Source organism: Larimichthys crocea, chromosome XXIII, assembly GCF_000972845.2.
Source record: "Larimichthys crocea isolate SSNF chromosome XXIII, L_crocea_2.0, whole genome shotgun sequence".
In the NCBI taxonomy this organism is placed as follows: domain Eukaryota; kingdom Metazoa; phylum Chordata; class Actinopteri; family Sciaenidae; genus Larimichthys; species Larimichthys crocea.
This window is the reverse complement of record NC_040033.1, coordinates 8,123,573-8,140,685: the sequence shown is the minus strand read 5'-3', so window position 1 is coordinate 8,140,685 and position 17,113 is coordinate 8,123,573. Positions and strand designations below refer to the sequence as shown.

General features: G+C 41.6%; 1 protein-coding gene across 2 annotated transcripts in view; it reads left to right on the top strand.

The window, feature by feature from the left end:
• The window catches only part of malrd1 (MAM and LDL receptor class A domain containing 1), a 54,816-nt gene that overhangs the window by 25,841 nt on the left and 11,862 nt on the right, over positions 1 to 17,113 (top strand). For both annotated transcript variants that reach the window (XM_027274050.1, XM_027274049.1), the window contains exons 19-23: positions 3,113 to 3,358; positions 5,171 to 5,328; positions 12,121 to 12,301; positions 14,160 to 14,288; positions 14,364 to 14,525. In XM_027274050.1, coding sequence (XP_027129851.1) covers positions 3,113 to 3,358; positions 5,171 to 5,328; positions 12,121 to 12,301; positions 14,160 to 14,288; positions 14,364 to 14,525 — 876 coding nt within the window. The remainder of the gene's footprint in view (positions 1 to 3,112; positions 3,359 to 5,170; positions 5,329 to 12,120; positions 12,302 to 14,159; positions 14,289 to 14,363; positions 14,526 to 17,113) is intronic.

The following is a 17,113-nucleotide window of genomic DNA, read 5'->3' as shown; positions in this document are numbered from 1 at the left end:
GTCATTTGCGTGACGTTCAACAGCACAAACAAGCTTATATATATACATGTGCTGTAAGTGATTAGCTTAACCAACAGAGCTGGCACAGCAGCATCTGTCAAAAGGACTCCAGTGTAAAGAGCTACTAGAAAGAAAAAAATGATTGCACCAGAGGTGTCTTTTATTTTTTTTTCAAAACATGTATTTCTTGAAGGTTAAGACAACGAGTAACACCGTTACACAGCGAAGTGAAGTTCATCTTACCATTTAGTAAGCCAGGAGGGAGAGTCTTGGCTGCTGCAGGCTGCAGAGGACGTGCAGTGATGCTGATGAGAGCAGAGACAGCAGGAGATGTAATTATACACTGAAGCCCCTCAGGGCCATTTCCCTCTGCTGCCTCGTTCTATAATACGATCATATTATATGATGGAGTGGTGAAACGTGTTTTTTTATCTTGACTTTAACAAGCCATTATAGACCTGCAGCAGCACATTCAGAGACTGTATGTATGTCAGCTGCATGAAAAAAATAGATCTAGCAGTCCTAATAATGTCTATGTCTCTGCTCGAGCTCTGTCAGACTCTATAAAATGAGCAGCAGAAATCTTTACCTAATAAATAATGAAAGTGATGAACTTATTACATTCACCAGAAGAGAAATGAGATTTCCCTCACGCTCATGATGGTCATTAATATAGGCTGCTATGGCAAAATAAGTTTTTAAATCCATCAGAAAACTCTCGGCTTCTTCCTTCATATCCATGTCTGCAAATGTTCTGTTCTGTCTGTGGAACATTTATGTAACAGTTACACCTACGCTCAGGCACATTTGTCTGTGGTACATTTGTCTGGTACAGTTCAGTACGACAGCCCCGCTATAACATCTGTCTTTACGTTTACATACACAACGGGAATGTTTAAATTCAATTACACGTTTATCATTGAGGTCATAACTGCATCAAATGTGTCCAGTCTGCATAGACTTAGAAGACACTACAAACAAGTAATACACTGTTCATGTCAAACAATGCAGAACAGAAACATAAACACAGTCCTGCTCTTTAGACATTACAGCTGTAAGACAACACACACAGACACAGAGGCATCCTCCTACGTTGTTTTGTTGTCTGCCTCAGTCTGCATTCATCCGACGTAGAAAACATATCATTCATTCTCACAGATCACACAGGTGACACTTATCTACATCTCACAGTACACTGCATTTTAACATCATTTACAGTGTGAATGCACTGCATGTAATTGTAAGTGTAAGTACAGTACAGACGTATGGACACAGCAAGAGTCTGCCACATTGTACTACCATGTTCCTACATTAGTCCAGAATGGACTTACTAAAGTAAACTTGCTTGGAAGGTATTCAGTTTGTTGCAATCTGCAGTTTCACTACTAGATGCCACTAAACCCTTTAACAGACGAAGTGTTACTCCACTCATCAGTGGCCTCTGATCTCACAAATTGAATTTTGATAACACAGACAACTCAGAGATGCCGTAAGAGCAATGTGGTTTTGATACTATCGCTGTCAAGATGCCGTAAGAGCAATGTGGTTTTGATACTATCGCTGTCAAAGAAAGAGAAGGAGTGAAGTGCAGAAGAAAAACACAAGCAAGTCGGATAAAATGTGTAAATAAAATGGAAATATAAGATGTCAGATGTCAGAAAAAATCACTTTTTTGGGGGGCATGATTAGATAACTTTACTCTATTTGTCAGACTTCTAATGTGTGTGAACATCCCTGCACCAGGGGGCAGTATGCCACTCAGTCTGACTGAGCAACATACTGTATATAAGCACAGTGGGTCCGTGGTGTGAAGGTCACATTACAGACATCAGTACAGAGCCCCGAAGTTATCCAAGTAACGAGACATGTACTGGAATTAATGAAGGCCAGTTAATTAGTCCAGTATCAGCTGAAGAACTACATATGTAAAGAGTTAATAATAGATTCAAACTTTTCTCCAGCATGAATCCACCTCCAGTCTCAGTGTGCTTCCCATCAGGTGGTGAGGCAGCTTGGCTTCACAGTCGGCAGCCGTGGCTTCCCGGCTTCCTATGAGTCTTTGTTGGGGCACATTGCTTCTGGTCCTGTGCATCTGAAGAGGAACAAAGGATTAGGAGGAGGACTTATACCCCTTTCTCTCCTTTACTTGCAGAGACCACCCCTCTTCATCATGCATCATCTCCCTCTCTAACACTCCCCAAAAGCCAAGCACTGACCCTGCTGGAATGCCTGGCACCAAAAGAAGCAGATTCCAGCCTCCCTATGATACACTGATTTGGGCTTATAGTCCCATGATCCTTTGTCTTCTTAAGCTTTGTAAAGAGAGCCTGAAGCTGCATGCAGATTGTCTCCACACTCTTGACTTTTTATGCTCTGAAATTAATAGTGAACTCTTGCGTCCTCCTCCTACTGCACTACCCGATTCTTAAAGGAACAGTTCGACATTTTGTGAACAATGCTTTGCTTTCCTGTAGAGATTTAGATAATAAATATGAAGCTGCAGTCCACAGTTAGCATAGAGAGAGACTGGAAACTGGGTGAAGCATCTAGTCTGGCTATATTAAAAGATAATAAAAAAAGCACCTACCGGCATCTCTAAGTTTGTTTAATTTGCACAAAAATCAAAGTATAAAAGCAACAAGTTGCCCCTTTCCAGGGGACTGTTTCTTGGCCAGGAGCAGTAACTTCTTGAAATACAGATTAAACAATTGAGATGTTAATTTAGAGGTCAGCAAGACCGTGAATAAACATATTTCCCTCCTCATAATCTCGACTCTTAGGTCTATCTCTGCACAATAAAAAAAATCTGTTTAATTATCACATATAATCGTACAGGTACATGTCATGTCATGGCAGTGTCCTTATTTATGATCCTTGCCTTAAGGAACTCAGTTCTGGCCTGATGTATCCGGAGCAGTCTTCCTGATCACAGCAGGGAGAAAAGGCCGTTATCCAGGTGGTTCGGATCTGGATTTTTGCAGCATCTGTTATAAATATCTTTTAGGATGTGTTACCGTTTGGGACAATAAGCAACCCTCCACATACTTTCCATAGACCGCTACAAACTGACACATGCAGTCTGAGTGATATTTATTGTGCGTTTTATTTCCAGGCTCCTGTCCTTTGGGCTTCCTGCCATGTGAAAATGGCCGGTGTTTCACTCCGGGACAGAACTGTGACTTCACAGACGACTGTGGCGATGGCACAGATGAAAAGGATTGTGGGACTTCCTGCTCCTTTGAGAACGGTCGCTGTGGCTGGAAGAGCTCCCTCGCTGATAATTTTGATTGGACGTTAGGGACCGGATCTGTCAAAAGAATACGACCTCCGTATGATCACACGATGATGGATGAAACTGGTATGTGTTCGCACATTTAAAGTGTTAACTCATTTAAAATTCGTTAAATCTTAAAGTTTCTCACTGTTCCAGACTCATCTTTGAATTACCATTGTATAATTGAACAAGTGCACCTTCCACTTTTGTGTATTTTTGTATTTATCAAAAAGAGCTGACTTTAAAATTTCCACCTGTGAAACCCCCCAAAAATGCTGCGGTAGCTCCGCACAATGTTTAATTCATGCTTTAGCCACCACAGTGACAAAATCAATGAGCTACCTCCTGATATGTGATCGTGCAGCAGGTGAGCCTTAAGGTGATTGATGCAGGCCTCTTAAAAGGCGATACACATGAATAAATAAACACAAAGGGATGTATCTTCAAGTTCTCCTTAGTCCGGGTTGATTTGGTATCTTGTATTTGTTTACAGTGCAAAAATCAAAAATGAACCCCTGGGCGGCACCGTGGTGCAGTGGTTAGTGCTGTTGGCTCACAGTAAGCGATTCGAACCTCGGCTTGGTGAAGTTTGTATGTTCTCCTTGTGTACTCCGGCTTCCTCCCACAGTTTAAAGACATGCACTTGACTCTTGCCCAGTGTTGGCTGGGATCAGCTCCAGCTCCCTGATGAGGATAATTGGTTACTGAAAATGGATGGACTGATGAAATATTGCAGGGAATTACAGTGGTGCCATTACCATTGAATTGGTCTGTTTGTCAGACATATTTTTATAGCTGAAAAAAACCCTCCTTGTTTAGTTATGCCAGTGCTTTTAATGGTCATGGTTTAGTTCAAGAAGTGGACCCAAATGCAGACGTGCAGGTGAATGAAAAGGTAACTTTTAAATGGATTAAGAGAAGTAGGAACAATGAAGTCCAACAATCTGAGATAATTCCAATAAACAAAAGTTGGAGCAAACACAAATCCAGACAACAGAGACCAGTAGGAGCAGGAACCGAGAACCGAGACAGAACCATGGACCGGAGACTGGAGGCAAACACACACAGATGACCTGACAAGTGAAATCAAGGAGCACAGGGACTAAATACACAAGTGAACGCAGGACAACAAGACACAGGTGAAACTAATGAGGCTGGAACAGATAATTAAAACTGTCAGGGAAACACAAAGGCAGGAAGTAAAGCAACACGGACACAGAGAGAGGAGAATAACAAAACGGTAAACAACAAACAAAACTAAAAAAAAACAGCTACAGCAGGAAATTAATACTGTGTAAGAAAAAGAACATTGAAGCTCATATTATACATCCATCCATCCATTTTTTGTGAACCCATGCAGACAACATGCAAACTCAAAGCTAATATCGATTAAATATAATAAGAACAATTACATTTGAATTCACTCTTTCGACCTAAATCCAGCTCGGGAATGGCGGACTCCACCACTAGCAGTGAAAACTGCTGACCACAGATACTAAATTGAAAGGCCGCTGCTGAAAAATACAGATCATCACTTGATATTAATAATATCAGAAACAGGATGATGCTTTTAGCAGAACGTAAAGTTCCTACCTTTAAACTTGTCTGGTTCATAATGTTCAGGACTGAAGGTTATAAAGATAAGGAGCAGTACACATTGAAAAAAAATTGACTCGACTGAGAATCTCGAGTGGTCCCTGGGTGTCAAAAGGCAATGACACATTAGGAGATGTATCAGATATTACTCTGTGACCTCCGGCCCTCAGTGTGCGACCACGCCGTTCATGACCTCGCTGTAATTTGTCACCGGCTGTACAAAGACATACTCATCATTTCCTCCTTGCCTCGTCTCCCTCGCTCTCCTCCATCACCGTCTTGTTTATTCTCTCTCTTCAGGTCATTTTGTCTATCTCGAAGCGACGCCAGTGGGACTCAAAGGTGATAAAGCTCATATAAGGAGCTCTGTTTGGAAAGAGTCGAGCGCCATCTGCAAGCTCTCGTTCTGGTACTACATTTCCCACAAGGCCTCAGGAACAATCCGCCTGCTGATCAAGGTAAACCGTCTGCAGTGAGTGTGCGGTTTGCCTCAGATATGAGGTTAAGTCTGCATGTACACAGTCTTGATAAGAAACGATGAAGCCAACTGATGCCTGTCCGTGATAGGAAACAGACCCTGCAGACCCCGCTGCTCTCCGCCAAGCGTGGTTACTATGGTTACACCCAGACTGATGCTATTAAATCATTTTAATGTGGGCAGTAATCACGTCATATTAGCGCCGCCGTCTAGTGGTCTCAGTAATCCACTAAAAAGGGAGGTGTTTCTGATCTATGGTGCATCTGTGGCGGGTGGAGGTGAGTGATTGGCCTCGGCCCCCCAGAGCAACCCCACCCCTCCATCTGGGCACCCACCGGGTCAGCCAGTTCTCAAGGCTTCTTGGCTTGTTAGGCACTCAGCCATCTAGTTTGTGTATGCATGGTTGACTTTCAGGGATTAAGATTTCTGCTTGCGGCTTTTTTGCCATTGAAATTCTGCTGTGATTTACTCTTCCTCCATCCCGTGGTCTGTGTACCCTCAACTTCATTTAAGTTGGTGCAGTATGACTCAAGGTCAAGGTAGAGGAGTCGTGCATGAGCGGATTCATTCTTCAGCGTGTGATTGTGCAGATTTTCTTTTTATCACATATGCGCAGCACGTGCTATTGTGTCCTTGTGAGCTGCAGAAAGAGTTTTATTATGCATTTATTTCACAAAGTGTTTATTTATTTTCTTCAAACAGCAAGAAAAATGACATATAGAGGCAACACAGCTCAGGATGTGACTGATTTATTCAGCAGGTAAAACTTCCATCAGCATTTTAAACTAAAATATGCCTTAAAGAGTAAATCTGTATTTATTTTATTGTCAACAAATCCCATGAAAACACCCAAAATAAACTACAAACGACCTAACAACCAGTGTTTGTATATACATAGCTCCTTGTGACAGACCAGCAGTAGAAATATAAACAATTTATCAATATTACACAAGTGTATTCATCACCTGTTTTTAAATATTTATGCCTTTATTTGGAACAAATGGGGTCAGAAAGTGCTGAGACAAGCACTGATGCATTTTTGTTTTTTGGTCTTTTTTGTAGAATCTGTTGACGAAAACTAAAATAAGTAAGTAGAGCAGTCGTCTGGTAATCAGGTGATCGGTGTCGGTGTAGTAGCACGACTCAGTACTGTAGTAAGAGTACTAGCTGAGGTGGAAGAGCAGTAATCGAGTAATCAGTAGTCAATATAGTAGTAATAGCAGTAGGTGATTGGTTCAGACTTCAGCATGGCACCTCCAGTCAAACAAGAGAGCTGTGGCTTTATATGAACAAGTCACCTGATGTATCATGAAGTGTGATAGAAAAAAAAGCAAATCCCTACCCACCATAGTTCAAGTCCACGAAAAAAAAGTATAAAAAAGTACAAATCCAAGCAGCAGTGTAGCTCAGGAGGTAGAGCGGTTCTCCAGTAATCAGGTGATTGACCTCTTTCAAACCAGCAAAATGCAAACTACACCCTGAGGTGTAAGAAAACTGCAGTGGCTGTTTGAATATGAAATATTTAAATGTTAATCCACGTTGTGTCTCTCATGTACTGCTGATATACTCTGTAGATGCTATAATTCTTCATGCTGTTCTGAATTTACTTATCATAAACATCAACATCAACACTTGACCACTTCACTATTATATTGATTGCACAGCACTCGCCACGCTCAGAAATTCAAATCGTCTGATTTGCCCAGTTTCTCAGTCAAACCCACTGATGATTCGATTGATTATGTGACTCCCCGAGAGGCCGGAGATGATGAATGTGCACTTCTTCACGTACGGATGGAAAATGTAAAATCTGGCCTTTTAAAAGGAGGTTAGCTCCTGACATGAAAATGAGCCTGCGAATCACAAACAGAGGGTGGTGAGTTCAGAGGTCACCGTATATGACTTTACACATTGACCTCAGTGTGTGTGTGTTGTCTGATTTGTGTGTTATGTGTGTGTGAGGAGGAGAAACTAATACCTCAGCTCAGCTTTATGTCCCTGCAGTCTCCCATGACACATAAATGATGGTAAGTGCGTGTATGACCGAGAGTTCAAAGACATTTACATTTACAGCATATTGCTCTGCACTTGTAATTTACATTATAGCATTTTTATAGCGTCACATAAACACCAACATGAACGCACATTTGCAGAGGCATGACTACAAATACACAGTGTAAACACAGTGTGAGCCATCTTTAAAGGTTGATTGAAGAACAAAGGCAGTAATGATGCTACAGACTTCAGTGGGCACAAACACAGGTGGAAGGGAGGGAGGGGATTATATTTACCTGGCAAGTGTTTCCCACTGTGAAGTTCACAAGGGGCTCAAAGGTCCTGTCTATTTATATCACCAGGCCTGTGAGCTGCTCCAGGTCATTACTCATCACGCTGATAACCGTCCTCAGCGGTGAGCGGACTGGACGTGTACGCCTTCCTTCTTTCCTTCCTTCCTTCTTTCCTTCCTTCCTTCTTTCCTTCCTTCCTTCCTTCCTTCCTTCCTTCCTTCTTTCTTTCCTTCTTTCCTTTCTTCCTTCTTTCTTTCATTCCTTCCTTCCTTCCTTCCTTCCTTCCTTCCTTCCTTCTTTCATTCCTTCCTTCCTTCTTTCCTTCCTTCCTTCCTTTCGTCGTTTTTTGCCTTCCTCCCTTCCTTCCTTCGTTCCTTCCTTCCTTCCTTCTTTCCTTCCTTCTGCTCTTCCTTCCTTTCCTTATACTGCATGTAAAGAAAGAAAGAAAGAAAGAAAGAAAGAAAGAAAGAAAGAAAGAAAGAAAGAAAGAAAGAAAGAAAGAAAGGAGACTGTGCATAGTGGAAAGAGACAAAGACACTGAGTTCAAGTGTTTTGCTCTCATCATATCACATAATCACCACCAGTAAACATCAGGACTTACCCGGCTCTCACTGCCACGACATGGAGGCTGTGGGCAGGGAGGTCTGACCACATCATGCCGACTTTTCCACATACATTCAAAGATCTTTACCTATACAGGTTGCCAAAGACACTACCTACTTCCACATGCCTGTTGTTTGTTATAACAATGTGGGTTGCTTGAAATTTCATCACATAATCAGCGAGATAAACAACAGGACTCTCCCTGTCCAGGCGGACGCTGTTTTCTGACTTGTCCACATATAAAATAGATTATTTTCTTCTCATGAAGCCATACTGTTGTTATAAAGGAAATATCTATTTAACATGTTTTATTATTTATTTGTCGTGTCTTAGGTGTTGACAAATGTCACATACAAACACTCATTTGAGTGACAGTTCTCAGTAAACTTGGTGTCTAAAAGGTTTCCAGTTTTAATGCTAAGCTAAGCTAATCAACTGCTGGCTCCAGCTTAATATTAACAAGTACAGCATAAGTACAGACATCTCCTTAAATGTCAAGTGTGTAGGATTTAGGGGAATTTATCAACTAAAAATGGTCTATGCTCGTCATAATTATGTTTTCATATGTGTGTAATCACCTGAAAATAAGAATTGTTTCGTTGTTGTTACCTTAGAATGGGACTTCTATATCTACAGAGCATCTATGCCAAGTTTGTACGGTATTCCAGAATGGACAAACCAAGCACCAGTTCTAGATAAGGCCTTTCTTGTTTTTCACAAGTTTTATACACACTTTAGGTTCTCCTACTAGCTTGGAAGGAGTGAGGAGGTGTGGTGAGGTGCGTTCAGTTGTTTGTAATCTGCAAGTTCACCACTAGATGCCACTAAATCTTTAACACTGCACCTTTAACATAGCTTTTTATAAAATATAAAGTATATACATACTTTGCAACGTTTTGTCCTTTCAGTGCAATTTTCCTTTCCTTTCCAGACATGCCTTACATACCGACACATCCATTTTAAGCCACCATTGTGATATGATTGAGAACATACATAGCTACATGCCTTGCTATTTGCTCATTTATGTAGTTATATATGGTGTGGTGGGTTCATATGTGGCCTGCTATTATGGTGAGCCAAACATCTGCCAGTCAGCCAAAGAAACTATGTTATAGCATGACAAGGTTAATAATTTGAACATGTTCCTGATTTGAAGCGTAGCTGTATAGCGGCTCTGTCATGCAAACAACATGCTTATATCCCCTCGGTGTTGTAACATTTCTTAACAGAGCAGAGATGGAGTTGAAATACATGGATGCACTCTGAATTTAAGGTGAGTCGACAGCGAAACAGCTGCCAGCAGTTCCATAAAATAAAAAATCCATGACTACAAATTGGATTTCAGCTTAGTGGAACATTCAGTGTATGGTTAAGACACAGGGGATTTCAAATGTTCAATAAAATAAGCATTTTATTGTGATTACAACTCCCTTTAGTCTTTGTTGGATTCTTGACTTTCACTGACGGGATAATAAAATGAAATTATGCAAATGTATATCCACTCTTCATTTGGAGCAAACTGAATTTGCCGTTCAGGAAATGAACCTTCAAGTTGATTGAATAAATGCCTCGGCCAATACCACCCAGACTTCGAGTGTGAGCTACATATGCCAGTATCATACACTCATCAGTCGCTCTAAGGCTGCTTTTATGGATTGAGCCTCTACTCCTTGACATAAATCGGGATAAATCCCGCTGTAACACTGCCTATTAATCTATGCTCTACTCTCACAGTAACAAGATTATTTCAAGCCAAGGCTCCATTGGCGTAAAGCAGAGGAGACAGCCTGTGCACGCTTCACCCAAGGGTGCATTTTAATAGGCTTTCGAACTGCAGAGTCGAATGTGACATTGCGTGTCCTCTGGTTTTGAGTACATTAGACCAGGTCACTTTTTACTGCAGTCAAGCCTCTGGTCACTTTTCACAACTTGAAGTATAGTTTTATGTCATATATCATTCACCGTGTACCTAAATGATTGATTTCCATCAAGCCACTGCCCTAAAGCTAAATTAATGATGTGACGTTATAGACCTGCAGTCACCTGCAGAGGTTGGCGAACCTATCATGAATCATTACAGTTACGCCAGTCTTCATATTACACTTATGAACTTCAGCAGGATGTGTAGTTAAGTCTATACTTTCCTCTATTAAACACCGAGTGGTTTAACGAGGCAGAACTCCGTATTGACCTGGAGCAAAAGGAGTTTAACAAGCACCTGAAGTGAGAAACAAAAGAGAAAGTTTCAATCCATATGAACTCCTCTCGATGGGCCAGTCTGTCGTGTTTCTAACAGAAGACTGCGACACATTAGACCTGCTTCGGATTTATACCTAAGGATAAGGTTACCTAATCGCTATGAATCAATCAGGAAATAACTTTTTATTTCACTGATTGGCGGCACTCCTTCACTCTCATTTACTATCTATGTCACTCAGCCACTGCTCACTCGCTCTCTCTCTCTCTCTGACACAAACCAAATTAAACTGCTTCGTGCCTCTATTTTGCTGAATAAATTGCAAGTCAGATTCAGATTTTTAAGCTGGGTACATGAAATAAACAAAGCCAGAACACAACAGGTAGAGTATCAGACTTTAGTCCATGAATCCAGCTGGATAGTCCCAGTTTCAGAGACATATGAGGCTGACTGTGGAGGGTTTGACCAGTCTGATCTCTGTTTGGCCAACGCAATGTGATTACTCTGCCGCAGGTCGCTTCGTTTTTTTGGCAGACACTCTTGTGTCAGACACCACTGCAGCCAAAACGCAACTCAAATGACTAGAATGAATGGAAAACCTTCGTTTTCGTGACAGTGCTGGATGCTGTCTCAATGTGGCCTTATTCTAAGCTTCACGAATGTGAACTCTTATTTCTTAATTAGAATAAATCATTTCTTGAAACAGCTATACTTAGTGCATTTGCATTTGTTGGGGACTATTTTCAGCTGTGGATTCACACAGATTTGGTTCACAAATGTATGTTGGAGAGACTCAAAATCCAGACCAACAGTGGATCATAGTGTGTTTTAATAATCTAATACTTGAATGCTTTTTGTGTTGTGATGCTTTTGTATGTTTGACTTCATACTCCTGTCTGTTGCTGCAGAAAGGATGATATTGCCACAATGTGTGTACGCAGATCAATCTTCTTTTATTTCCTTTTATTTTTTATTTAACCTTGAGAAGGATTTGCCTCAAATTCAATGTTCCTTGATAAATAAAACCTCTGCGCTGTTGTTAAATTTAATATTGGATATAGAGAACAGTTAACTTTAAGTTAAGTTTCTAACTCTACACAGCTTTTCTGGTTTGAGTCAAAACAGTGTTTGTTTAATATGATGTGATATGACTTTGTAAACGTCTCCTTCATGCTCGACATGGTGAGGTGCTGTCTCATAAGACATACGTCCACTGAACCTCTTTCAAAATCACATTCAGAGCTGCATTAGTCATGATTTAGTGTCTGCACAGTGCCATGGGAAAAGACAAGAGAGGACTTACAGGGGAGTACACATCGCTCTGTCCTCTAATATGTTCCACATGTGGCATGAGAGAAATCCATTACCATAACTCAGGGAGAGTATGCTTTCATTCTCTATAGCAGGTCTCAAGGCATGGGAACTTATTACTACAATGTTATGCTAATGAGAGTTTAATGACTCCCCTTAGATGGTATTCACTGTATCTGAGTCTGGCCAAAAGTTAATTTCAGCTCATTTTAACCTTCTTCACCGTTGACTTGTGACTCAATTATACTCAAAGTTTGACGTATATGTTTCTGACAATAATTCACAGCTGCAGCTTTGAATCCACTTTGAGGCTCTTTGAAATGATATTAGAGTTGACGTTGTGACCATGTCAACATTGCTCTTCTCTCCACAGACAGAGAACGATTTGAGGGAGGTATGGAACAAAACGGGACATCAAGGGAATAATTGGAACCGTGCCGAGATCCCACTGAGGAAGCTGAGGAACTTTAAGGTGATATTTGAGGGGATTCGCTCGAGGGACGTTAGTGGAGGAGCTTCCCTGGACGACCTGGAGTTCATAGACTGTGCTCCAAGTAAGTGATGTGAACAGTACGCACATTTTGTGAGCAATCTGTGTTGCCTATAGGCCAAACCTCTCCCTCACTGAATCTTGGTTTTCTTTCAATGTCTTTGGAAATAACAACTCCCAAAGACCTGATACTGACTGGGACAAGAATACATCCACACATCCATTTTCTTCCTCTTATCTGGGGTCAGGTCGTGGTGGCAGCAGGTTTAGCTCAGCATTACAGACACCCCTCTCCCCAGCAATGTATTCCAGCTTCTCCTGGAGGATTCTGAGGCATTCCCAGGCTCGATGGTCTATATGGTCCCTCCAGCGGGTTCTCGAGCCAGTTGGATGTGCCCAAAACACCCACAAAGGGAGGCGCCCAGAGGGCATCCTAATCAGATCCCCACAGATATTAGTAGTATTGATATTTTCATCCAGCTCTCAGCAAAAAAAAGTGTTAACCAATGGTGAAACTACTCCTTTAAGGTCGTGTTATGGAATCTGAGCTTTTTGATCAACATCTGTTGGCAACTGGTAAGAAATGCCGAAACAATGACTGCATCCAAACACTCCAGCTAATGAGAGCTTTTTCACCTTCGTAAGTGAAATACATTGCAGCACTTTCACCTTTTACTGAGGTGTGAAAAATGCTCCAAAGTTGGAGTGCAGAGAAGTTGAGAAAAAAGTCTTTCAACGTTCATTGTTCCAAAATGGAGCAGCCAAAATATACCCACCTGGAAAAGTAATCAGAGTCACTGGTATTCAGCAGACCTCTTCACATACTGCAGATTAAGGGCCGCTTTGTGCAGAGAGGCAGGGCAAATCTAACTTCTTACTTCTTTCATTTAAAATCTACTGAACTTTTAATGGTTTGACAAAATATTCACACCTTTAGAGACATGTCATTAACTCGTTTAGCTTTTCACAGCTCTTCATATCTAACTTTTACCAAATCAAAAGTCATGAGAATATCTTTAAATTTGTCTTTAGAGATCACTGAATAAATGTGAATTGACTCAGTCTTTATGAATGGAAGAATAGAACGTTAAAAGTGCCCTAATGATGGATGAAAACTCCTCCAAATCCAAGGCTTCTTCAAGTAGACCCACTGAATAAGTAATCACAGCAGTAAGCGTGGCCTAGAATCTAAACTTTAAGTACATATTTCATAATGTAGATTAAATTACACATCCTCTGTCCCTGTTTTATCAAATATGCTTCCTTTTTATGATATTTTCCAACCGATAGTTTGCGGTGTGACCCAGAACACGGACAAAGAAAGAGGAAAAAGAGAAGAGCTGGTGTGTCGTGGAGGGAAAGCGTTTGATTTTCTGTGTGATGACCTCTGCTGACAGACGGCGTTTGATGTTTATGTCCAAGACAGATGTTCCACGTTAAACAGGACCTGGCACGAGGCTGGACACCATGTGGGATGTTTCCTGGCTCAGCTCAACACACAAACATAAACACACTTGTGTAGAGAGACATAAATACTGACCTAGAGACAAGCCAGGGCGTTCATGCGAGGACTGACTAAAGACACTAAAATGCTAAAATGAGTCTATTCTACGCTGCCATTAACTCCTGGAATAAACTCTTATAATAGTATAACAGTGAACACACACATGATGTTATATGTGTGCTGTCTCTTCACCTGCCTCTCTTCCTTCCTCTCTGTTCCGTCTCAAACAACAGCAAACAGGAGGCTTTGAGTTCCCTGACAGGCTTTTGTCTGCTTTTGTCAACCGGTCGCGTCCTTTTTTGCAGAAGAAAACAGGAAGTCTCTGTTTTAATAAGACGTAATAAGGTCGTTTATCGTCTGTAGTTCTAAAAATATGAGCATGCGTGATAATTGCTTGTCCTTTCTGTGTGTGTTTTAGATGTTGTAAAGCCGGTGAGTTGTCCTGAAGTCACAGACTTTGTGTGTCGCAGCGGCCACTGCATCGAGTCCCACCTGGTGTGCGACAACAAGGCCGACTGTGCTGATGAATCGGATGAGATAGACTGTGGTGAGTAGAAATGGGAAACAGGTTTCTCTGGGAGTGAGGAGTGAATCCATCTTACCTCTCACTCTTTTCTTCTAGAGCACATCGTTGGCCTGCCAGGCGCTTGTAACTTCAACATGGGTGAAGGGCAGTGGGAAGAGACCTGCCAGCTTTCTCAGGACGCCGACGATGACTTCGATTGGAGGATTGGTCATCGTACTGAGACACCAGGAGCCGGACCTGAAACTGACCACAGTCCTGGTGAGTATCCACTTTGCTTACGCCACCAGGGTTACAGTTTGATTGAGGTTCAGGCACAAACAAAACTGGGTAACGTTAGAGAAACATGCTGACTGTAGGAAATGTAGGGAACCAGACTGCAGCCTCTCCTCGTAAAGCCACATGTTTTGTTGACCCATCCATCCACTCACTCCAACCTCCTCTCTACAGAGACTTTACAGCTCAATAATAATAACCCCATCCAACGTCCTCCTCTGCTCCCAGAGGACACAAGTCTTAACTCCTGCAGCAGCATGTTAACATACACCGATCAGCCATAACATTATGACCACCGCCTTCACCGTACACAACAAAGTGATGCGTTGTTTTCTGACACCTTTCTGTCATCAACTTTAAGAGGTTGCTGCTTGCTCTGACCCAGTTGTCTAGCCATCACAATTTGGCCCACTTGCCCATTTTTCTTGCTTTTAACATCAACTTTCAAAATGTTCGCTTGCTGCCTGATATATTTCACCCACTGCCACAATAACAAAATAATCAGTGTTATTCACTTCACCAGTCAGTGGTCATGTTATGAGTGATGGGATTATGGTTTTGTGAGGACACTTTATATAAGGCGGAAATCACAGGTGGCAGATGCTTCAAACTAAGGTGATCAGGCCGGTTTTGTCAGGTACCTGCTGCTCACGAAAGATGAACAATTCAGCAGATCATCACAATATCAGCATGTCAGTACATGAATTCAGGTTCTAGTGACAAGATGCAGTTTTAGAAATGATGTTGAGTTTTTCTAACCTTTGACCTGTGGCCACATTTCCACTATGAGACCTGTAAAAAACAAACACATCCTCAGCGCCGGTCCTGGCCACATTTGCGCCCTGGGCGAACCCCCCTGAGGCGAACATTTTCTCGTGCGCCCTCACGGCCGCCCGTGCGCCCCTGAATGCGCGGTCTGTCCGCCGCCCCCCTCTGCACATCCTCCATGTTCTCCAGCTCACAATCAGCTCGGTGCGGCGCCTTTGTAATTACAACTTGACAGCCGGGTCAATGTCGTCCTGAGTCAAGATGAGCTTAATAGTACTGGGCTTGTTGTTTATCTTGTGTACAGTGAGGCTGCTGTAACAAAACACGATTTTTTATACTGATTAATTAAATATGAATCCTTTGAATCACCTCATTTGTGCTAAGGTTACGCTTATCCTCATCTACATAAAGCAACTTCATTTCCATTTTTTTTGTATTTCTCTGTTTGTTGACGCTGCTTTCTTTGCCAGTGCTGGAAAAATGACTCTTATGTAGAGAGGACGACCTTGAGAAATGAACAATAGCAGCATGAAATTAATGAAAATTGAATTACTGAGAGAAATGAAACAACAGACAGCAAGTAATGCAGAGCCATGTCAAGGAGTCATCTGTATTCATTAACAGTTGTCAGTTTTTTTGTTGTTGCCTAAAACAGTTAGTAATCACTTTTTGAGAAACACAAATGCTATACACTTGCACACTGCACACTTTTGGTGATTTTCTGATCTCAGCAGTTTATGGTAAAACAATCTGCAGGTCTGATGAATGTTTAGCCCGACCCAAAATGCTGAATGATAGTTTAACAGTCAAACAGAAAACAGAGGCGGTATTTGCAAAGGTGGAGATCCGGGTGAGAGGGAATCCAGTGGTTGGTTCAGGGTTGGTGGTGGTGTGGCAAGGTCCGGTGTTGAAGATTTGAAGTCTGTGTCACGTAAATATGGAGCTATGGAAGTTATCAAAGGTCCAACATGATAACCCAAAGCTACAGTAAGGATGAAGAGATATAGAAGTTTCAAAATGTCCAAAAAAAAGAGTTGATTTTATTAATTTATTATTTCCTAATCATCATTTTCGCCATTTACTATCTCAGGTCCAATCCTCTGAGAGGGGGATTATCCATCCTTCCATCTTCCTCTATAGCGTTGATTGATTCAAGACTTCTTATAATCCTGCAACACTTCTTAGGCTCAAGTTCAAGGCCCTCACACAAAGTTTCAGCACTGTGAGCTTCAAAGCCCGCTGCCGCCATTTTGGCTCTTTGGATCTTTTTTTGAGGGTTTTCACTCCTCTGACATCGTTATTTATTATTCATCGTTCCCATGTTATAGTGAATGTTTTTTCACAACAAACACTGATTACATGTGACTGTATAAGTGCGCAAACTAAGACTAAACATTAAATATGAATAAAACTGGGTGTATTTTATAGCACACTATATTTTGTAACAGAGAGTTTGTTTCTGGGGAATTTTCCACAATATCGGAGTAGGACAGACAAGACAGGGCTGATTAGGCAGGTGGAAGAAAAAATTGGCACCAAGCAGACAAAAATCTTGGCCAAACTGTGTGTTACTACGATGGTAATATGGAGCCGGTCTTTCATACTGCAGAGGTTGGTTGGATGATGAGGAACAGATCGTGAGATGATCAGGCAGGTGAGAGGGAAACTGCCCAACAAGACACACAAGAAGATAGACAGATGGGAAAACACTGTTAACGAGGAGGCAGACAGCCTCATCTTACGGCAGCTCAGTCAGTTATTGAATAATCGCTAGTTGCAGCCCTAGTTAAATTATTTTGGGATAG